At 39.1% G+C, this 24,922-nt stretch overlaps 1 protein-coding gene across 2 annotated transcripts in view; it reads left to right on the top strand.

Annotated features, from left to right (window-relative positions):
- The first annotated feature begins 188 nt into the window (after positions 1–188).
- The window catches only part of kcnb1 (potassium voltage-gated channel, Shab-related subfamily, member 1), a 33,082-nt gene continuing 8,348 nt past the window's right edge, over positions 189–24,922 (top strand). The window contains exons 1-2 of one of the 2 annotated variants that reach the window (XM_010732816.3): positions 189–595; positions 3,414–4,069. In XM_010732816.3, coding sequence (XP_010731118.2) covers positions 3,461–4,069 — 609 coding nt within the window. In that variant the 5' untranslated portion in view covers positions 189–595; positions 3,414–3,460. The remainder of the gene's footprint in view (positions 596–3,413; positions 4,070–24,922) is intronic. The other variant, XM_019263050.2, reaches the window with a different exon arrangement.

The raw sequence follows: 24,922 nt of genomic DNA, 5'->3' as shown, positions 1-24,922 counted from the left end.
TTTCACTCATGCCTTCATGTCATCATATCTTACATATGCTCTTCATCTTTCTATGCGCACTGTCATGACATCTTCCTCTTCTATTTTTTTCGGCCTATAAAACACAAACAGCAGTGCTCATGTCTGTTTTAGTGATCCAGCCAGACGGTGCCGAAAGAGTTAATAAAATGTGTGTGTGTGTGTGTGTGTGTGTGTGTGTGTGGGGAGGGAAGGAGCTGCCATGGATCCACCTTCAGAGAGATGCGGCGCCTCCTCACACGGCTGACTGGGAAACACAGGTAGTCTGTCCGAATGGGCTCTCTGCGTACTTGTTGATCTCCGGGTTAAACAGCGGCGGGATATGCGGAGCAGGAAGCCGGCGGGGAGGCAGTAGATCGTGCTGAGGATCTCTCTGCCATGTCGGAGGCAGAGGAGGGAGAAATGGATTGGGTTAGACCCTGGCAATAGTAAACCAATAACGGCGCCTCCTTTTTTTTTTTTTTTTTTTTTTTTAAATGCTCCTGCTTCATCTCCGTTTGTACCAGCGGATTGATTGTTCACAGAGCGGTACGTGCTGGTTTCATTCAGTGCAGGATGACAACAACAACTCACTACGGTATTTTTTTTAAAGCTTTTCTCAATCTTTAGACTATGAATCATATGTAACCTGTTATTTGTAATAGAGTATTTACCAGTGGCTTTAAACTGCACCAATATGGAGCAGGCAGAGAAATGCCCAAACGATGGAGGGTTGGCATTCATAACATTGCAGTTGTGGCTGCTCATTAAGCATATTCTCAATGTAGCTACAGGGAAATATACTGTTTGTTTTAATGGTGCGTTTAATGCTGAATTATTTTGTCGAAGGCTTGACTTGCAGGGTGGGGGCTCCTTCAAATTAACATTTCTTCTTTTTTTTTCTTTTTTTTTTACTGCCTCCCCGCAGTCTCTTACGGCATGTCCAAAACAACCAACAATATATCATCAATTATGCATTTTGTGTTCATGTTTTTTATGTTGCATCTTGACATAACCCTTAGGCCTAATTGTGTTGGTGAAGTGCTGGAAACTTTGTGTGACAGCTGATCAATGATCACATCTGCAGGCAGGTGGTCATGTTGGGGCTTCCAGGCATAAACAAAATGAGCAACATGTAGAGTGTTAACAGCTTGTGTCACAGTGTACAGTCCTAAATGGATAAAAAAAGATGTTGTTGGTCTCTGTCATAGGAGGAGATACAGGCTTTTTGTATTCTCAGAGTCAGCCTGCCTTCCCTTGGGAGGTTTGCCGTGATTCAGGGAGTGAACAGCGCTTCCTGATGTTTCAGCACCATTAGAGTGGACAGCGCTCACTTTGTACGACACTCGTCACCGTGGTGTCCAGCGTCCCCACCCACAGCTCTGCACGGGCGTCACATGAGCAGGGGCAGTAATTAACCAAATAAAACCGAGCTACTACATCCAGAGGGATAAACACAATTCTGTTCTTTCTTTCTGAGCTGTGTGCAGCCCTGTGGGACATTTTAGAGAAATTCTTTACATGCACAGCAGTGAGGCAATGAAATTAAAAAGAAAATTAGGCAAGTGAACATTCAAATGTAAGACATAAAATAGTGAAGAAGTTTAGGAATGGAATAGAAGATATAATATATAATACCGCAGTAGGCAGAGATACAGTATTGATACACTGTAATGACAAGATATGGACAGGGTTTTAGACTAATAAATGTATATACTGTGTGCTGTGATGTATGCAGGTATAAACAGTAGTAATAAATATGTATAAATAAGTATAGTAAGTAGTAGTGGTATAAAGGTAAAGTAACATGGGGTGTGACTAAAAGTAAATAAGGGTTTTTTTGTGTTTAAAACAATATTTTATTATAAATAATACCAAACATAACCACCTTTATTTTAACGGTTCTTATTACTATTATTATTGTGTAATGTTATAGGTCTAACACTTGTGTAGTTAACACATGATCCTCTGAGAGAGTTCATGTCCAACACCACATAGAAGTGTTGAGAACAACTAACACTGATTGTTGTTAATAAGTGTTCAATTTTAACTCATTAAAAAATGACACCAAATTAGTTATAAGGTACCAACACTCGAAAAAGGAGTTAAATTAACACTTGTGGCGTGGACCCATATAGACACTTTAAAAGTGTTGAAATCAGCTCTGGCAGTGTTAATTTGGGTATTCTAATTTTACTGCGTGGGAAGTTTTTGTATTCAACAAAACGTCCTTCCATTACTTGATGATGTAAGAGATAAGAGATCATCTATAGCTATTAGTCATGATTTTCAAGTATTTTCTTGTTAAACCTAAATAGAAATGTATGATTCTGCAGACTGCGATTCGCTGTGAGTCATCTCAAGAACCCACATCTGAGGGTATGTTTATTGTTTATTCAGGATCTCATTTAAAAAGAATTCAAAGAAGATGATAAAATAGATGATGTATAATGTAATGGCAACTGATAAATGAAAATCCAGAGGTAATAATTCAGTGTATCTGTCCTACAGCTTTTTAAACCAGTGGTATTCAGTTCCGGTCTTCAGTACCATGCAGTTTCATGCTGGGTTTCAATCTGAGTAAAGCATTTTAAAATGTTTTTGGAATTTATATCCATTGAAGTATCTCTTGATCACAATATAATAAAGCTGGACTTCCATTTATTTCTCCATTGTTAACTCCTGATTTTGTATGTATGAGTCATTTCAGGAACCCCCATCTGAAGAGTTTAAACATTTGGCTGGATGTTATTTGTTATTATGCTCTTTAGCTAAGGAAAGAACAATTACAAGTAAACATTTTTAACAATTCAAATAATATGATACTGCAAATGTGGCGATAACAGAATAAGAATAATTCTTTTGAAATGATAGTATACTTAATCTATCTTTTATTTCACTGACCTTGAGCACTTTAAACTAGTGATTTTGAAACCTGATCTACAGGACACTGTAGTTATTGTCAATTTTCAGTCTATCAATCTGAGCATGGACTAGTGTGACAAACTAGATAGGATGAGGATTGACAAACACTGCTTGTAACCTGTGGTCTTTTTTTCTTCCTCCTTGTGACCTGTAATCACAGATTATGGCCTTTGTGTGGACATGAACAGTTCGCCCAAAGAATGAACTTGGATTGTTTAATCTGAAGGATTTTTAGAGGCCTGAAGAGGCAAATGACCCAACAAAAAAGTAGATTAAAGTAGGTTTGTGTAACAAAAACGTTTTTATTTTGATCTTAAATCATCTTGTGACCTGTCAGATGTATTTTATGTACCTCGACTGCTGACTGCCCCAGGTTAGGAACCACTTATCACCATATTAGTTCAGATTCCGATGATTGATGTGTGGGCCTTGACATTTGTGGCTAGTCCTAGAATACTAATGATTTCTTTTGTTTTTTTTGAATCCTTTAGATACAGTAATGAAAGAAAACAGGACCAACTATAACCCATAGCCCTGGATGTTTGCCTCCTTGCTCAAACCTAAAGCCATCATGGAGAAATCCCTGACAGAGTTAAATAAAGCCGGCTCCCGCTCAACATCATCACTGCCACCTGAACCGGTGGACATCATTCACAGCAAGTCATGTTTCCGCAGAGTCAGGCTGAATGTCGGGGGTCTCCCACATGAAGTCTTGTGGCGAACGTTAGATAGGCTACCACGAACACGTTTGGGAAAGTTAAGAGATTGCAACAACCATGAATCTCTAATGGAAGTGTGCGATGACTACAACCTTGAGGAGAATGAGTACTTTTTTGATAGACATCCAGGGGCGTTCACGTCTATTCTTAACTTCTACCGCACGGGTAAACTGCACATGATGGAAGAAATGTGTGCCCTGTCATTTAGTCAAGAACTTGACTACTGGGGCATTGACGAGATATATCTGGAGTCATGTTGCCAGGCGAGGTACCACCAGAAAAAGGAGCAAATGAATGAGGAGCTCAAAAGAGAGGCCGACAATTTGAAAGACAGAGAGGGAGAAGAGTTTGACAACACTTGCTGTGCCGAAAAACGGAAGAAGCTTTGGGACCTCCTGGAAAAGCCCAGCTCATCTGTTGCAGCAAAGGTAATTGTCATTGGATGTTGGGTGTAAGAAATGAGTGTGTGATTAGTTGGAAAACTATCAGATGGATTGCCATGACAAAATGGGTCCTGCCTTTGTGTTGTTGTGCTTTGGTGTTTACTCAATGTGTGTTTGGATTGTTCTGAGGATGGAACACAGAATTAAGAGTGGGAATCATAGAAGATGCTTGTGGATGTGATTTATTAGTGTGGGATGTGTGATCTACCATTACCGTTGTTCAAGAACTAGACAAAGCATGTCTTAACAGTCAAATGTGTTTGGTAACAGTGAAAGCAGCTCTCTGGATCACTAATAACCATCTTTAAAACACGACACAAGGTTTATTATCTGTATCTCCTGTAATGTAAAGGTCCATTGCCATGTCATTAACTCCCTTGTGAAACTATCTACATATCTATTTCACCGAACCATACATGTACAAAATAACACTTTTACTTTCACATCCAGACATGCCTACGCATGCTTACACTTTGTCTGGCCTTATGCTCTGGTTACGCATCAATAAATCATTCGAATATCACTTAGTCGCTCTCGCTTACAACATGAAAATACATATTTGATTATTTTGATGTTTCTTTTGCATTCTGTTAGCTGTCTGTGACAACCCCACCCTGCATCATTCTGAGCCGACTGAAGCTGAGATATTCTGCAGGAGTCTGGGAAATTGAATTATATCTTTGTGCACATAAACAATGAGTCAGAAATGGTATAGGATTGTTTGAATCATTTAGATCAATCAATATTTGGGAGGAGCACTTTTATGATCCATCGAGGACGGTTGTGACATGTCATTAAAGCGCATATTTTAAAGCCAGAAAAGGTTTGTTGGTGTGTGGAGTTTAGCTCAGTTAGTCAGTTAAGAAAGCAGTCAGGATCATACTTATGAGGGAAGACTCTGGGAAAAAGAAAGGTGACAGCACAACAGCTGCAAGAATGTAAAAACCATCTGGTTGTGCGTTAATATTATGCACTGTTTGATTGAATGAGCGTGTATGCGTGCATTTTGTTTGCATGCCTGCATCCATAATTGAATATTAAGGTCCCCACCATACATTGCTTCCTTATCTAAAGGCCATGTGTTAGAGTGTCGATTTCTGTGAGGTGTGCTCACCTTTACTTTCAGTTTTAGCCTTTCAGAGACATCTGCAACTGCAACCTGGGATACCACAGCAGTGTTAAACATAAGATTAGATTGAAGGATCAAAGAGGAGGCTGTACTTTTACCAACACCATTTTAAATGGAGCAGAATGCCTTGTTTAGGAAACATTTAGGAAATGGAAGCGAAACTGTTAGCAGTTTGCGTCGGGTGATTCTTTGCGGTGAGGATTTGTGAGAACTGTCAGCGCTATCCCACAAACAGGCTTGAGATGAGTGCTGGGAGTCTGTCAGTGAAATATCTTCTTCATAGGAATCAAAGAGATGTAAAATCAATGTTTATTGTGTTGGAGCTAAGGAAGTGCTGTAGCCTACAAAAAGGAGATGACCACTCCGAGTCGACCTCACGTTGCTTGTCTCCATTATCGTGCCGTGATATCTGCAATTTATCAAAATATCACTGGAGAACAGTTTTGAAGTGCTTAACCAAGATGGGTGCACTTTGTTTTGAGTAATGACACAGCCAAGTGCTTGTGCATATTGTTTCCTACAAATATGGAGCTCTCAATAACCACCAGTTGATGAGTGCTTACCATTAACAAAAGTTCATCATCTCTCGTTTGGCATCATTATTAGCCTAAAGCTGGGGGGGAAAAAAAGAGGAACCTTGACACAGCAAGATGCAGAGTTTATCAATTCCTAATTAGCTTAAAAGGGCAATGTGAAACCACAGACCAAACTACTAAAAGCATTGATAGGGCTTGATGTATTGTCTAAGTAAATTTTTTTAACAGGCTTGAACAAACTGTGGGCTTGTCAAGTGGTCCAGCTTAGACCACAGACTGTTCCAGTGTTAGCTCATGAGCTGTGCTCTCCTGTCCTGGGTCAGAGATGGAAATGGAAACAGATGGTGAATGGTAGAGATGAACACAAGACAAATGGTTTCCAAGCAATAAAAGTATAATTTCATCATCACTGAAGGAGTGCGTACTGGAAATTAGAGTAGGTCTATTTGTGTTTCTGTGTGTTTAATGGCACATCTGCTTAGTTCATGTATTCCAACGCCTATATGGTGCAACGTAAGGAAGTGAGTAGTAGCTGCAATCTTTGTCGAGACGTTCATGGAAAAATCCCTTATTGCTGCCTGTGTTCTTTCCGCCCTGTCGTCCTTCCTGTCTCACTTCTCCCTCACTGGCTCATATCTCTGCTTCCTTCCTTCTATTCTTCAGGCTCCACCACTATACCTCTGACTAAATGTCAGGGAAATGTCACATTAATTATTCTCCAGGAGACTCCGGGCCCAATTCGAAGCTTCTCTTTCTCTGTTTACATTCTTTGTAAGCCACAGCATTGTCTGTCCCTTGCGCAAATCAGATTTCAGTCACTATAAAATAAGATTGTGTCTGAGCGCCATGAAAAGCACCTGCAGTAGCATTTATCATCTTAGATTTGGGTGGACTCTTATCTGGACGTCACCAGTCGGGGATCAGAATATCACCTAACATGCGAATAATTCTTCGTTATACTTCTTACAAACAAAGCATTTAAAATGTAGTGATGTTAATCTCCCGATAAATAATTAGGACACTACAGATTTACAATGATTTGAGTAAAATTTGTTACTTTTGTACTTCATTTCTGGAACATTGTTCAAAACATCCCATCCTCCTGGACATCCATTACTGAAGGACTGAAGGAAATTAAATCCTAATAGATTTGGCTTCCTACATGTCCAAAAATGGAGAATTACCAGTTTCTGCTCTGTCAGTGGGTATTGTGCATCAGATGGCAGACAACAAATTCCAATTATGCTCCTCTCATGTAACACTTAAGATGACATATAAATGCGGTTGGGCTATACTTCTTCTCATAAATCAGTCTGCGGCAGAATCCAAGACATGAAGCAACCAGACTAGAATCAATCACTGTTTCTGACAGCTGGAAAGTCACAGCCAGTGAAATGGATGATGATGTAAAGGAAGCCATGTAAAAACAAGACTAGACTACTGTCTCCCAATTCAGGGGCTCAATTATCCAAAGTCTACATTTCTAGACTGAATACCTCCCGAAAGACCAACGATTCCTGTCCCATTTTTCAATGTTATTAATGTAGCTTTCTGTTGCGCAACTATTGCACAAATCCCATGAATCATTTTACGTATGTTGGTGCATCAACTTTGTTCGTGTCTGGAAAATTTGATGGCCTTGTTTGAGTGAAGAGGCAGGTTTAGTCTGGCTGTGTTTAAGTTTTTACAGATTTAAATAGCACTGAGAACGCCCTTGTAAACAATGACCCTCTTTTGAACCAGTTACATTCAGACCTCTATAACAAAAACATTTCCCTTTGTAACAACAGTTTTCCGTTCCTCTTCAAATGACTTTAATTATTAATTATTTCCCCAAGTGTCTATTCTTAGCATGCTGTTTTTTGGTGTACTCTCTGTCAGGTGATGCAAAGCCATGATGAGGACACACTGTTATTCCAGCGGGATAAATAATTGTCTAAAATCTCGCTATTGTTCTCGATGCAGAACATGACAGCATAGAAACCAATAACAGTTTGAACAAATGCCTTCTAAAAGAAATCAAATACCACTAAAACAAAATTAAAAGTGTAATGAGGGTACTTAAATAAATTAAATAATACAATGCATCTTGTGTATAACATATAATTAGCAGAATGTATATAGTCATACACTACCACACACTCTTGTAGGGAATCTACACGATGATGTAAGACAAACTCCGCACATTCAGTATTTCATAACAGTTGCAGGGCACACTGATGAATAATTCATCTGCTTTGTCATATCTGTTGTTATAATCCAGTATTTACAGTAAGTAAGCGGTGTCTGTTCTGTGGTAGCATTGTTGCAGTTGCTGTTCATTGAATGTGAACATCATAAGTACAGTATGTGTTTGTGTGTATGTGTTGGCATTTGTTTACATGTCAACCGTCAACCAACTTTTGGATGCAAACGCTGTGTGCATCTGTTCTGTAACCTCTGCACGCCGTGGACAGCTGATCCTTCACGGGTTTACTACTCTCGCTTCTTTTGCTTCTGCTTTTGATGAACACATCTGTCCAGGTATTTTTTTTAGTGTGACAGGCTGGCGGATGACCTGAGTTTCACTTCGTCACTTGTCGAACTGGTTGTGCAGATGATTTATCACTAAACTGTGTCGCTGTGAACTGATCTGGTGCACGATACCTCCCACTCTGTTTGTGTTTTACTGAACATCCAACATGTAGCTTCTGGTTTAGGAGGTAATTTTAAAAAACGAAAAAAGAGAGTTAATTGTCGTTTGTCCTTTTTACAGAGCAAACTCTCATACAGATGATGTGTCAGGTAGGCAAATAGGAATACAGACACACCCTCATCTTCCATATCAATAATATTGACTATTAGCCATTAGTGCTTTATTTTAAGTGCTGATGGCTGTTCATTACCTAAATGATCTAAAGAGAAAAATACCAACCTGGTAGTAGCAACAGGATGTGTCTTTTTATAAACCTATGTCAGCATTTGAGTCCAGAGATATAGTGCAGCAGACTATCAAGTATCTCATGTAACTTCCTTCCTTATGTGTCCGCATTGTCTGGGCATGTGAGGTGCAGAGATTTAAGCTGGGATCATGTGTTCTCGGAGACTGAGCGCCTCAACAATTGCCTTCATGCCAGTTGCTCTCTCCGCCTGTCACAATGTCTCTGCGTCAACAGCAGCGCCTCTGAGTGATTACGCCTCTTCTAACTTGCCCTGAAATCAGATTCAAATGCAGCTATATAAATTCTACTGCAGGTAGTAAGGTTGAAGTTGAAATAAACTCAAAATTTCAAACCTTATTTGGTCCGTATTTCAGTTTTAGCTATAGCTGACATATCGATTTATTGACAGAGAATAGTAAAGGAAATTTAACAGCTCTGCCCTATAAGCGATTTTGTTGTCTATTAGGAGAACACAAGCAAACACACAAACACACACTTGTATTTGCATATTAAACAGTTTTTAATGTAGTGGAACACTATCCCTAGAGTTATATTGTAATGGATAGTGAAAATAATATATGATGACGTTAAATCGCCTTGTATAAAAATATCTTACTGCCTCTGCTGCCTCTTTCTTTAACCCCCCTCTTACACACACATAGCAAGCCTACTCAGACAGATTGAAAACCTCCGGAGATTAAAGCTGACATCCAGAGTAAAACATTCTTTAGATTTATGTAAGTAATTGTGTTATTTTTATTACTATGTGTCAAATAACGTCTTCCTGAAATATTGAAATATTGTGACAGTAAAATGAGTAAGACCCTGACAGATTTAAGTAAGATCTTAAAAACCTGTACATTCAAAGGATATAGAGATAAAGCTGAGGTTCTGTTTTTGTGAACCTGTTTGAAAAACATGTAATGTTTTACCAGCTAAAATTATAAAGACCACTTGTTTTTGCTTGTTTTGATCTATAAAAGTCAGTTCATTTTTTTCCCGATGCCACCATCCAAGAAAGTTGTCAGCCAGAAAGTGACCTAACATTTGGCCAGATGGATGGTGGCACACTGAGGATTTTGGTAACTACTCAGAAATTATGATCAAGATCTTATAATGCAGAGAGAGATGGCTCCCTTCCCTTTCCTGCATCCTCATTGCCCATTCATTTGCAAATCACAGCCACACAGTTTGGAGCACCATGAAACGCATCCAGGACATGCTTTTCCTCACATATGGTTGTTAGATTGTTAGTTTTTGACTGCTCAGAGTCGCACCCAAAAATCTTTCGTGACAGAAATGGAAAATAGCAAACAGTATTTATTGGATTACACATCTTGATCCAAGAAAATTAAACTTGCATTAATTCATTGGCCACTTGGGGGCAGTGGAACAAGATGTAAACGTAAGATTAAAGTAATAGTTGTTGCCGCTTTACACCTCCAGTAGTAGTAGTATTTCTGGCCTCCACTAACTGTTATAAACTCCATTGTGTTTACCGGATAGTCACAAACTGTCTGTGCCATTTGGTGTTGGACAGGAAAACCAGAACAATGCTAACATACACTTCATATCTTCTAACTCCTGAATCCGGAGAAGCTGAGGGAATTCTCTGTGGGTTCATCACCATGAGCACCTCCTGCTTTTGCATTATACCTAATGTAATTTGATCCATTTTTTGTCCGAAAGTTATAGCAAAAACAATAGATAAAATCATAAATTCACCTTGTTACATACTTTATGCTTTTAGAGTAAACACTTCTTAGGAAAACACTTAATAAAGTACAGATGTCCACTAAAGCCCGATAATCCCCCCCACTTAGCTGCTACTGTCACAGTGAACAGTCTGCTGGGCAGATTACACAATAGTAACAGAAGTTTGGCCCGATGGTTCAGTAAGGGAAAGGTGATTGCATTCTCGGTACCAGTTTTTTTTTTTTTTTTTCTGTTGGCATCATCACATATGTTTTTGCTTCAGGAGACACTCATTAGAAAACTGAATATTTGGTCTGATGGTGGCAATAAAGAGAAGGTCATGCAGGGCTCCGAAATCTGTGTTGCTTCCTCCTCAAGGAGATGTTCATGGCAAATTTCACGCTGATTCAGAGGTGATTAGATAATCACATTGCCGGTGCCAGTTATCATTTGATGTGTTAAGGGTATATTGAGCATGAGACTGCAGGGCATATGACCAAGCATAGAAAGACCAAGCCACAGTGAAGATTATAAAATAAAAATAGCATCATTGGTCATATTGTCTTTTCATAGTATATATAGTATATATAATATTCAATTTTGGGACTATTTAATAGCTGTTTTAACATTGTACTGCATATTTAAGCTCTCATTCACTGTTTATGTTTTATGTTGGTATGTTGCACTGCTGCAGAATAGGTTTAGTAAAGGTACTTTGTTTATTTTGCTTTGTTTAATAATTTATTTCAGTGGACATGTTATGTCTGTTTGATGACTAAAATTAATAAGTGTGTGTGTGTGTGTAAATTACATAACTGCAGTAATCATAGCAACAGTCCTTAAGTCTGTGCAAAGTGATCATACAGATATGTTTAAATGAAATGAAAATAAAGAATGTATTTTAATCTTATAAAACTGATAGAACTGTCTTTGAGATTGTGTAGGGTATGATGTGAAAGTGGTCCAGAATTGTGCATTGCCACTGCAAAGCTACACAGCCCCTTTGTTCATTCAATTTGGAGTTGAGCTGTTGTTACGTGAGCACCGACGTGCTAAGGCTTCACTGTCCCCAAGAGGAGGCAGCTTGAGGAGTAAAGACTGTAAGTGAAAAAAAACAGAGATAGATCAGGAGATCTGGAGACGAAGAGAGATGAAAGAGAAATTCACTGTGAGACATAGAAGCTGAATCTGAGCCAGAAAATGGGTTGACGTAGGTTTATGACTACCAGAGGAAAAAAAAGTATCAATCAGATAGTTGAATATTCACTCTTCTTTAGCCTGTGGGAAGAACATTTGAAATCCTGGGTTGTCTGAGTATGACGACATAGTATTGCTCATATCTCTGTTTCATATAGGTATGGGAATCAATATGCATCATACAGTGGTGTCTGTAGGGCCTCAGATCAAAGCAACAATAACATCTTCAATAATTTCACTATTTTAAATTATAAACCAGTCCTCACTTAATTATTAAAGTCAAATTTGGGTTATTTAGACCTTCATGTCACCTACAGAAATAGTAGCATAGGCTATTTATGAAAAAACAACAACAAAAATTGTTTAAGATGATCATGTTATTCCTCTTATTTTTTATTCGGATTTTATACATACAAGTTGCACTGTTATTATTATGAAAACGATATAAAAAGGATGTTTACAGCACACGTTTCAGCTTAGTAAAATATTACTTTAATATAAAATGCACGTTTAAGGTACTAAAATGTGCTGAGAATAAGATATAGTATGCATAAAAATGTAAATGTTTATGTAAATGATCGCTTCGCTTCAGTAGCGGTCTCTTAGCTGTCCAACTCCTAACAAGTTCAGCTGAACCTAGATAACCCTGGAAAAGGCTGTGATAACCACTTTCATGGGGAGCATTAGCCGTTTGAGTTTGTGGTTGCCTTCGGACCAAATTAAACTCTCATATGCAGGGCAATCACTCTCATCCCCGCAGGCTGAAAGAACAAAAGCATCTGGTTAGTATATTCTTTCTGCTATGAGAGCAGAAAACTAAAGTTCAACATGAAAGACTCAGATCTTCTAAATGAATTAATGCTCATCACGACAATATACATGTACTGCAAAAAAAAAAAAAAGAAATGTCATTCTGGGACACAGATGCCTTCCTGTTCACAGGAGAAAACACATGTATAGTTAAAATAATCATAAAATATTTAGCATAATGAAAAAGGAAACAACAAAAGCAATTTCAACATGGACAAGCTTGTTTACTTTTTAATGTCTAAGCTCAATTGTCTGCACAGCAAAATGGAGCCATACACATCATCGCATGTGTTCAAGCCCTTTCCTCTATGAAAACATTTATATTTTATTAAAGACATGGTAGTTTTAGTCTTACAGTTGACATAGTTCACGCCATTCAGCTAAACTGAGTAAACTCATGGCTAACCCTCAAGGACAGTGTTTATCAACTACTGTCACGATTTCTGAATCATACACGAACACCGACATTGTTTGAGTTCAAACAACCATGTCGTCCCCTTTTCTGACAATCAGCAGGGAGCCTGGGGAAATTTTTATTTATTTTTTTATTTCACAATTTTGAAGAGTTAGCATGGCTGCAATAGTTGTTTCCCCCTCCCTGTCTCAGTTATTGTGAGGTAAACTGTAAATGAATGCAATGCTACAGGGTACAAGCAACATGCTGTTCGACCTGGAAAGACTGCTTCTACACAACCCTCAGTGGAAAGAGTGAAGAGCTTATACGTAAAGTTAAATCTGCCGTCACTGATTTCAACACAGACTTTCCAAACGTATAAATAAATAATATCTGTCGTGTCTGCAAGTAGAAGCCTGTTCAACAAATGACAAGTTCATACAGATATCCAAGCGTATCGTGGTAGCTCAGTTGGTGAAGCTGCACACCATGACGGATCAATATCGATCTCACATGGGACCTCTGTTATTCCCGACTTCTTCTATCGCATACTGGCCAGTGAAGTGTAAATTACCCATTTCAGTCAGTTAACACAGAATGGATTTTTTTTTTTAAACGTGAATATAGAGTACGTATTCTGTGTTCAGGCTCAGCCCTCTGTTCCTGTAAGATGTTGAGCAGTGTCAATAATACATTTTCCACCTTTCAGTCATACCCTGCAGTTGGAGATGGAGGGTTATGGAAAGTTATATGAGTGGCAGCTGCAGTAGCAAGTGCTTGCATCATCGTTACAGCAGAGTTTGCAAATGAGGAGTGAACACTGGATGGGGTATTTCGTGGTAAGGTATACAGGCTGCCTAGAAGAAGGTCCTTTGGCTATGCTGTGTTGCATCAAGTGGAGTGTAAGTGTATCAGCACAATTCAAGTTGTCTGCCTGAATCAGCTCACAGGCTTTATTTGGTTAAAAAAGATTTTCTCTCTATAGTGTGTAATGGTCTCTTGTTGTTGTAGCCATTGCAGCTTTCCTTATTGGAGGGTTTTACTCCAGTCTGTAGGTTGGAGTGGAAAGGTGAATGAATGACTTTGAGGAAAGTGTGAAGGCCAGAGTCAGAAATAGAATCCACTAAAGATGAGGGAAAAGCCTTCGTCAAGCCAGTGACCGAGAAAACACTTGACTACTGGTGCGAGAAGCCTTTCACCTTCATGACCACCTTCACCAGGCTTGGGAAAACCTTCAGCACCAAACCCAAAAACACACACTCTCATAGACACGCCATTTGCATATACATATCATCACACTTCTCTATATCAGTTATTCACATGCTGAAGCAATATGCATGGGGTTAAAGTGGTTTTGTTATCTTTCTTAAGCTTGTTCAACCCAAAATTCCAAAAGCAAAAGTATTAGGAATGGATTAAGCTGTTTGTTTGCTCTAATGTAAATTAGTTAGCATATCCAACTTACTATATTATTGTTACTTACTGACAAGGACCATTTCAGAGAGATTATTTTGTGGAATTGTGGATAGGCCTGTGTTTAAAAAAGAAAAAACTGTGTACAATATCCCCACTGTGTGGAATCAGGTCCTAAATGTTATTATATATGAGTTTTGGGGGAGTTCACTCCCAAATGTATGTACAAGATATCTATCAAATAGTCTTTGTCCTAAAAGCCTTACCTCTTGTGATGTTAAAATTAAAACACACGCTGAGCAATCATTTAATTTCCGTGCCACACTATTATTCTGAAGCCCCTGTAGTCTGAAAAACTGAACCGGAAGCCCTTTGCTCTGAATACAAACAGCCTTTGCTCTGAAGGCTGATTGCTCTGAAAATAACAGCCTGCTATAACTTACGTAACATATTTAACCTCCAAAGTATTTTTGGTGTCTAAATCTTACCAAACGGTGACGTTTATTGCTACCATGATGCTAAAGGTCACCTAACTATGACAGCATCCATCACCTGACTATTGTTACTATGACAATGAAGATCACCTGATGTTTACAGGTAAAAGTAGACAAGATATTGAGGGCAAAAAAAACCCTCCAGGGACAGTGTGTATTTTTGTAACAACGGGCCTTCAGTGACGTGGGCTTTTGTTTTCGGAAATATTGGAAATCTTTCAGATTATGGGGGTTTTGGAATAACTGGCCATTCAGACAATGAGGAGTCCTGCTTTACATGTCGTCTACATATATTCATCAACTGGTGATACTGACCTTTTGCCTCAGACATGCAGCTTCATCCTTAGCCTTTTAGCACTATATGACGTATAATAGATTCATCAAGAGTACAGCTATGACACATTTTACAAGATTGTCCTTGTAAAAGAGAGAAGGTGGGAACCTTTAAAAGTCAGACAGACATGGCCTTTACAACTCACATAGCTAACATTAGTTTAATTAGCTAGTAGTAATTAGACTACAATACCTGTTGAAAAATGACTGCTTTTATCTACCACTGTCTGAAATCATGGACATAGACAATCATTGTTTCGAAAATTACTTAGAAGGTCAAGTGGTAAACCTGTGAATGATATCATCTGCATATGTGCTATGTATGAACTGCAAGGAAAGCTTGACAGGTAACAGTAACTCAGGGTCTTGGTTAATTATCTCCTTGTACATTTAAATGCATTAGAGCCTCCTGTACGTGCTGCAGTAATTAAATTACATAGTGTGAATGTATATTGTGCTCATCATTGCTACAGTATGTTCTCACATGTTCTCTTTGACCCGACAGCTATTTAAAGCACAATCAGGGTGGCTGTTGAATGAGTTCAGGACCAATACAACAGAGGTTGTCTTGAGTACAAAAAACATATGCTCATGAGCTGTCCAATTACAAAGAGTTCAAGGATTTACGCGTACATCTGAATAGAACCCTTAAAGAGATTAACAGCACTGACGCTGAATGGCCACTGATCTGAATTATGGACTCCGTGTAATGTTACTCTGTAAGTAAGTAGAATATCTGCAGTGAACGTGTGCTCGAGTTCAGGATTAGGAGTAATCTTGCTTTGTATGTTGCTCTCACTGTGATGCGTTGTTCAGTCTAGGTCGTTCAAGTCTTGCCTTTTGTTTCTGAACATTTTTGTGCTCTCTCTCTCTCTCTATCTCTTTCAATTTCTCTCTCTTTTATTTCACTTCCATCACTAAAATGTTTAAAATTTCACTGTCACTGTCACCATGGCAACTGTCATTTCTGTGATGCCGAGACTTGCAGCTGCCTTCTATTCAGGCATCATTGTTGATTGACTGCGTGTGCGTGTGTATAGAGGGATTGTGTGTCTTCTCTTCTCTGTCTGCCTCTCTCTTTGCATTTCAAATCAATGCCTCTCTCATGTTTACATTTTCCTTCTGTGCTGCTGTCCGCAGAGCATACTGTGACGTTCTCTGATTTCTGTAATAAATAAACTACCGTGAACGGCAAGACTGTGTTAACTGCAAAATACATTAATTATTACACTATATAAACAATATCCCTAAACATTGTGATGGACGTGCCTCTTTATATATTTAGTACTTTCTATAAACTGAGATTGATAAGTTCCTTTAAATGCACATTTTTGTCAATGTGTGAATGTTCACTATTGCTAAGGTGCTAAATAATTTTCTGTGCATAGAGACTGCCATAGGAACAAAATTAGATTCTTTAGACGTTTAATGGACAGCCGCAGAAACCCACACCTCTATAACTGCTCTATGATATTTCCTTAATTCAGAAATGCCTCTACACAACACTGACTAAGCTGTCTTTCATCTTCTTCCAGTCCTTATAAATGCTCCGTACTCTGATTCAAAATTCCGGATGAAAACAACCTCCTTTGGTGTGCCAGACCAGACCCTATACTGTTTCTATTTATACCGCCACCGTGGACCAGCCACAGTTTAAATATAGATGCTGAGTCTGGATTCTCTTCTTCATCTGAAATGCATGAATAATTGAAAAGGAAAGGAGATGAGGTGGGATTCATTCAGGAGATGGATGGACCTACCTAGTAGTTTACTGAATGGGGTTGTGAGGCACTTTGTGCATATGAGCATGTTTTTGATTTAGTTTAAAAGTTTGCCCCAAAACTGGCTTACTTCAGACTTTTTCATGCAGTCCAACTACATAATGGTTTAAGTGGCTAAATAAAAAGAATAACATACAGAAGCTTGCAGATATTATTCAATGTTGAGAATCATTTGAATACTTCCCACATCTTATGAAAATGAAGTTACTGATGGACATATGTTGATGGATATATATATAGAATATATAGTTATATATATATATATATATATAATATACTCAGAGCTGAAGCAAGGTCAAAGGGACTGTAATGTAACTAAATTAAATTTAATATAATTTAGTGGCGTGAAAGGAAGACAATCTATCATGATAATGTGACTTTCAAATTGTCTTTTGCAATACATGTGCAGATTATTTAAGAGAATGACTCTTAACCACCATATAATATTCATAGAGACTGAGCCGGAGTAGCTGCTCATCAATAAGAAACACACAAGGAGGTTAAAAGTGCAGAAGCCGTAACGTTAGAAAGGCTGGGTCTTGATCATAGGCCACAAATTTAAATCTACAGGCATTCAGGCATTTGTTTAGAGAGCTGAACAGGCAGAAGCTCCCTTGAGGAGCCATAAGATACGACTTATTCATTTCGGCAAGATGTGGAAGGTTAAGATAAATGAGCCTCTGCTGTTCAAAGTAACAAGTAGATGTGATGTAGGGTGGAGAGACTACAGCTGAGCCACTGCAAATGTGTGTGTGTGTGTGTTTCAAGCTATCATGCTGGGGGAAAATGTGGAAGACACAGTCTCCTCCCGTCTCCATGGAAACCCCATCTCTTTCACAGACAGAGAGGCAGAGCCCGTCTACATTCAGAATCAGGGGTGTGAATTATTCCACATTATTTACCCACTCATATTATTGCTCTCATGCTCTTGACCACTGACCATGACATCTTGATGAAGATGCAGATCAATACTGTGGTTGTGTGATGCCTGGTAATCCAATCAAGATGATATGACAGCAAGAGTGTGGCGTAAAAATTCAAGCAACTACGTCTGAAGGAGGGAGCTTAGTAACGGAGCACACCTTCACTTTTAGAAACGCAACGTTATTCTGAAAATGAAACCATAGTCCTATCGACCAACATCAGCCAACTTATACCAGTTTAAGCATTTGAAGAAGAGGGCGCAGCATAAGAAATTCAAACAGCAATCTGACACAAGCAAGAGAAAGATCTAGACACAGAACAGAAACTAGAATGGTACAGATGGTTCAAAGCTGGGTGAGCTTTAAATAAGGTACAAATCAGGGATAGAAGGAAGGAGAGAGGGAGAGAGGAAGGGAGGGAGGGAAAGAGAGAAGGAGACTCTGTCAGACTTGCTTTTCACAAGCAGGTCCACGTAGCCACCTCCTGTCGAGCTTCAAGGGGGTTGTCATGGTGACAGTGGCTGGCAGTCGAGGCTGGGAGAGTGTTGCATGGTATCCCTGTGGCCTCGGATGTGGCTCAGGGGATGATGGGAAAGCAAGTCAGCTAGTCAGGGGATCTTAGTGATCAAAAAGACCTGGATTTACGCACGAGAAAATAAATACACCTTTACAAAAAACCTTTTGATTTTATGCCAATTTAAGTGTTAAGTGGAAGTTTTACTTATTAGCTATTATTAGGTAGGTCTAATGTGTTTCCCAGGGTGATTGCTGGCAGACTTAACAGACAAGGTGTTGGACTCACAGGAACAGGAGCTTCCACTGCTAAAGCACAGCGGTGTGCCTGTTGCTCCTGTTGCTGCTAATGAGAAAGGTTCCAACTGGAGCACTGGGAGTCTGGGAGTTCCTGAACCGTCACTTGGGATGCCGCCATGCTTATTACAGACTAACCTGTGCTGCACCTAACCAGAGGTGGCTAAGTCAAATAAACAGCGAAACAAAGTACAAGTTTAAACCAAGCTGACCCAAGGCAAAGAGAGAGTGGACAATGTGCAGAGACAATAAAGGCCATCAAGAGTGCAGAAACCTTTAAAGCTTGGTGACTTTTGAAAGACGAGTAATTTGAAATGAGCCTGTTTACTTACTTTATGATTCTTCTGTACGTCTGTTACTGCTAAATTGATTTTTATTGTACCATAGCCATAGATTACTAATGGCTTTCTTAGTGTGAAAGTTACACAGCCATGAAATAATTCACTGCCTAATGTGACAGATCAAGCCACAGGAAGCATTTTAATTTTCTTAAAAAGAAACTTCACTGTATGCTACTAAACTATTCACAAACAAAGTTGACGACTCGCTGGTGAATATAGTTCACCATAGTGCATTCAGCAGCTAAAGAGCCAACATATCTTCCTTAGGATTTGGTCAAGACCATGATCCAGGCACAATATTAGACTTATATTTGTAATGTGGCCACAATTACTGTATGATTAAAAATGAACCAATAGGTAACTTTTTGCTCTGGTGATAATATGCCAGTGTTGTTTTAAAAGGTCTTTTTACTGTCCACAGGTTTTTTTGTTTTTGTTTTTTTTATCAGCTAATGCTTCAGTGACTACTAATTTCCGTACAGTACAGTCACATCTGCAATTTAATGGTTCGTAATGTTGCTCATTTTTTAAAGTCCATGTAAAAGAGCACAAAGTTCAAGGTTCTCTCCTTGTTTGACGGGTGTTGGGTAGACAGATGAATGGACCCGACCTTGACAAAACCAATGTAGCACAAAGAAAATTAATCACAGCTGCTGGGACACAGCCAACATGAAACCAGGCCAATGCATCTTAACGAGAGCTGGTGACAGAACAAAGCAAGCACTGCTACAGTAACAGTAAGTGCCCAGGAATAATTGTTAATGAATGAGTTTTACTTCTCCCTTAGCTGCAAGTGTACTTGTCTCTGGAGAGCTGAAATTGTTTTGGTGTATGTATAGTGTATGAGTCTCCGTGCAATGACTGAATTTATTCCTCCTTCTATATATAAGATAATTTATCTCCCATATGTGACTCAGAGGAGAATGTCACAGGACCGTGAATGTTTTTTAAGGGCGTCATTCACACCAATTGTGTCCCGGATATCTTTTCAAACGGGCTAATGAGGCTGGTGTCACCTTGTCCTAGAAGATGGGGGTATGGGGGGACTATTGTGTCTGCTGATCCACATGATGATGTGCCATGAGAGACAAACCAGTGTGATCTGGCTTTGTTTAGAGTCACAGAGGGATTTCCTGTCAATCTGCTCTCCCTCTCTCTTCATCTCTAACTCACATGTTGTCTTTTCCTCTCCTCTAGATATAAATATCTCTCTCCCTTCATCTTTTTTTCCCCCTTTAATAGGCCACCAAGGAGCATTCACTGAGAGTCACTCTTATTTTTTTGTGTCCATATAATCTCGTTGCAATAGTAAAATATACATCATACCCAACTTGTAAGACATAAAGGGCATAATTTAGGGTGTGGTCGCTATTATCATCTTTTTTGTTATGTATGTATCTGGGTCCAGTGAGAGTCTATTAATAGCCTGTAATTGTGTTGATGCCATTACAATCATGTCTGGAGGTCTATTGAACCTTTTCCTAGACATGGGTTTGTTTGCTGTCTCCTTTATTTGCAGTGAAAGGTTTATCTCAGATTTTATAGTGCAATAGTTTGATGAAATTAGCGCCCTGTGACATTAAACAACTCATTATAGACAGAGATAAAGGCAAGCAAGGCAGTGGGAGAGAGAGTGCATGATGTGTAGAGGCAACAGAGACATAGGCCAGTGGGAGATACACAGGGTTACCTAGTGGAACTTGACCTCATAACCATATTGTTACACAGCACCTTCATTAGCGACCTTTTAATAGCTTCGCCTATTTCCTCTGCCCTTTTTTTTTGTCGTGCTCTTTCCCATGGCTTCAAGTTTTCACATTTATTAGCAGCATATCTCCGTCCTTTTTTCCGACTCATTACAATTCTATTGTGTCTGCTACTCAATGAGTGAACTTTAACCCTTTTGTTTCTTTTACAAAGATAGGTACAACCTCACACAAGCAATACACCTTTTTGTGTCCTCTTTAACAACATCATAATTTTCCGTTCCTGGCGGCACTTCTCAGCTTCACCTTCACTCTCCGGTCCCAGCACCTCTCTGCTCCTCAAGTGTTGATTCAAATAGATTTTCTCCAGGGCAGGAGGAGAGGAACAAAGAGGGAAGAAAATAAACAGATAGGGTCATTATTCATGTCTGCCATGGAGCTATGGCAACAGTGTCCTCCTGCTCTGATTGGTCGTAGATAAGGTTGCCTCTTTAGCCATCACTGTCTTTTACTCTTGGGAATCGACTCTGAATTATTACGCCGTTGTCAAGGCTCGTGCTGTCAATCACCTCCTAACAACCGTTAATGCCCTATTTCTGCTGTTGTGCTTTAGTTTCCTTTGGGTGATATACATATAGGGATACCCTGCATCATGTGCTCTACACTGGCCTTTGGTTTGTTTATACAAGTGACTGTTTAACCAGTAGATCCAGTTCATGATGAGGTTTTCATGAAGCATAACAAAAAAGAGGGAGGGGGCAGTGTTTATTTTGTATTGTTTTATGGTTTACATAAAATCACACTGAAATAATTAATTTAATACTCTGAACTCTGTGAATGTGTCTTCTGCATGGTCTATGCTGCACCAATTTTTTAAGAAAATATTGAAATATTCTCTGATTTATTTCAACATATAACCTCATTTGTGTGGGCTATAACCAAAACAGGCTCTGTGTTCCAGCTACAACCTCCTACTCATCCTCAAGTTGTGCTGTTGGTTCTGTGTCAGGATTTCTTGGAGTCATTAAGGGTTAATATAACAAATTCAAGCTGTAATTCATGAAGTAATCCTGTCCTTGTACAGCTCTATAGTCAGCGAAGCCTCCCACTTCAGCATGGATTATGGATGCACTGTTAAATTTGAGCCTGTCTAGTCAGTAATAGAAATATGTAATGCTTTGTTGTGTAATACTTTGCATTGAAAAGAATGTAAGGCAGAATTTTAGAGCACATGTAAGTTTATGATGATTATACACAATTTATACTTGTTGATTATGCTCCCTCTGTGAATCATCTTTTCTTATAGCTGAGCACTTAATATAAAGGCAGAAAAGCTGAATATGTGCCATACGCCCCCAAGTTTGAGGAAAGCTGATTATCAATGGATGCTGACTGGCATAGCCAATGTCCAAAATGGATATTTTATATAAGTAATTGAATAAACCCCTATAAAAAAAACTATTTTTAGACATAGGAAGCTTAATAAATCCCCCAGTGTGTACAGAACCGCAAATTAAAAGGTCCATGTACCCAAATGATATTACAGAAAATAAAGGAGACTATATCTCCTGAACCAGACTGTTTCTTCATGAGTTATACACATGGAAACTGTTCCAATAAGAAGTCTTACCAGGTCTGTGGATGTAACATAAGGGGTAAAACACTGATATAACATGTAGAAAGACTATATGAAACAAACCGGAGGATAAAAGTCAGACAGATGCAAATATTAAGGTAGGTTTTGAGTTGAGTTTTAAATGTGCTTAGGGAAAGGGATGAATTTTGGGGGGCCATAACTGCAAAGGCACGATCACCGCTGAGTTTTTTATTTGGAACGTGGGATAACTAGGCGACCACTAGGGAGCAGAAAGAATTAGAGGTGGAGTGGAGGAGGAGGTCAGATATTTAGGGTAGTGCCAGGCTAATAATAGCTTTAAAAACAAACAGAGAGATCTTAAAATTGATGCAGTACTGGGAAACAGAGCAGTGCAGCCATAACTGGAGTGATGTGGGCTTTTCCTGGTTCAAGTCAGCAGCCGAGCAGTAGAACAGGTTGCGTGTGGAAATGAGTAGAGGGAGTTGCGGTAGTCAAATTAAGGATATGAAGGCAGGGATGACTTTTTCCTCAATTGAGATGAGAGGAATGGTTTATTTTGGCTATGGATAGAAACTGAAAGAATCTGGACTTGATAATTACATTTACCTGTTTATCAACATTTATTTAGGTAGTCAAAGATAAAAACCAAGGTTGGTAGTAGGGGCCTTGAGATAAGGGGACAGGTGGGCTAGATTACTGGTGAATAGTTTCATGGAGCTCAGAGATCACAGCCTCTGATTTGTCATTATTGAGCTGCAGGAAATTGAAGGCCATCCAGCTTTTGAGGCAGTCTCTAAATCAGGTTAGGTCTGATGGACAGATGGACGTCATTGGTATAGTGGTGGTAAGAGATGTTGTATTTTAGTATGATTCTACCAAAGTGGGGGAAAGTAGAAAGAAAAAAAGGATGAGGCTGGGGATGGAACCTTGTGGGACTCTTGGTGGGAGGGAAAGAGGAATGATGATTTTTCTATTGGCAAGATCGAATGAGAACCAATCCCTGCCCATGCTGATGGTTGATGAGGATGACATGATCTACTGTGTCCAAGATGGCACTGAACTTTTTTTTCAAAAGGGTTGATTCTGCGCTGTGAGCTGTCTTCATACTTAGTCCATAATGTTGTGGCTCAAGTGGTAGAGCGGATTGCCCACTAATCAGATGATCTCTGATTGGGAGAGGGTGGCTTTTTCTAGGACCTTGGAGGAAGAGTAATTAATAATAATGTAATTAGAGAGTATTTTAGGGTCAGGTCAGATCAGGTCAGGTTTTTCAGGATATTGTTTGAGGAACAGAATAGGAACTGAGTAACTCTATGAGTAAATAAGTGGGGACAATGTCAAAAGTTCATGGAGTTCACGAAATGATTTCATCTTCAAGACTGTTGCGTTTGTGAGATGGGTGAGATCCTAGACAGCAGGGCTTTGGTTGGTGCTTGATACATTGGATTTGACTGAGTGATTTTATTATGGAAGAACCATTACATTTTAGAGTCAATCCAACTGAATCTCTCGTTTTTAGTAATGAGGTTGGATGAATGTTTTCCCCTTCACTGTATTGGGTTGTTTTTTAGTATTTCAATTTTTTTTATCTTGCCTTACTGTACCTTATGTTACCTATATTATTTATAACTGCACTCTGCTTTCTTGCTTAAGGTTCTGGTGAGGTCATTTTGCCATGTTTGAGATTTAGTGCCATTGCCTTCAGAGATAATCAGGTCCCTTGTTATGAGTAGGCCCTGCTGGGAGAGACCAAAAGTATCTAACAGAGCAGAGAATTCTCTAGAGGTAGGGTCTTTAGGGTTATGATGTGATACATATTAAAACTGCAGGAGGCAATAAAGCTGGCACACCCAGGGGATATAAGAATACAAGTTCAGCAAAGTGATGATTATAAGAAAAAAAAAGTTGGATTAACTAATATAATTAACTAATATAAGGATGCAAGAGAAGCATTTCAAGACAGCAAAAGACACTGAAATGCAAATTTAAACAAGGAGAAGCTGACTAAGGGCTGCTGTACCAGTGATATTGTCAAGTCAGGTTTGAGTCAACATAGGGTCAAGATTATGAGTTTCTTAATTAAAAATGATTTGTTAACTAGTAACATTGAGTAGTATCAAGCTCCAGTACCTTCTCCATAGGCTCTAACACAGACTGCGAGTGACAGGAGATAACGCTCAGATTATAAGCATTAACAGAGCGAGCAGAGTGGACTTTTCTTTTCCTAGCAGACATTCTTTAGATAACAGGCATGGGGATGAGCTCAGGGATTTAAAAGGGATGCAGGCAATGAATCACTTATAAGTACTTGTGTGTACTTGTGAGTTTTTCAGGAGCAACATTTAAAGTCTCTTCACCTTTCTCTGGGCGTCAGCTGTAATCTCAGTGCCTGATATGTCAAAACATGAGCGGACAAAGGCAGAATATTTTCATGTTTATATTGTTAATATGCCTCTAAGTCAGTGGTTCTTAACCTTGTTGGAGGTACCGAACCCCACCAGTTTCATATGCTCATTCACCGAACCCTTCTTTAGTAAAAAATAAAATATGATTTTTTTTACTGGTGCACAAAATGAACCGTGCATTAACATCACCTTGTTCGAATAACAAAACCAACACAGTGCATGAACTCACTTCTGCTGTTGCCTTTGAGAGACCAGTTCAGATATGCGTGGCTTCACCTTGGCAAGTGCCAGTCTCATGTCATTTTCACAGCAAAGTCTGTTCCTTTTCTTAGTTTTTATGTCCAGCATCCTCG

Source organism: Larimichthys crocea, chromosome VI (genome assembly GCF_000972845.2).
Source record: "Larimichthys crocea isolate SSNF chromosome VI, L_crocea_2.0, whole genome shotgun sequence".
Taxonomy (NCBI): domain Eukaryota; kingdom Metazoa; phylum Chordata; class Actinopteri; family Sciaenidae; genus Larimichthys; species Larimichthys crocea.
Note: the sequence above shows the minus strand (reverse complement) of the source record. Positions and strands in the feature narration are given on the sequence as shown.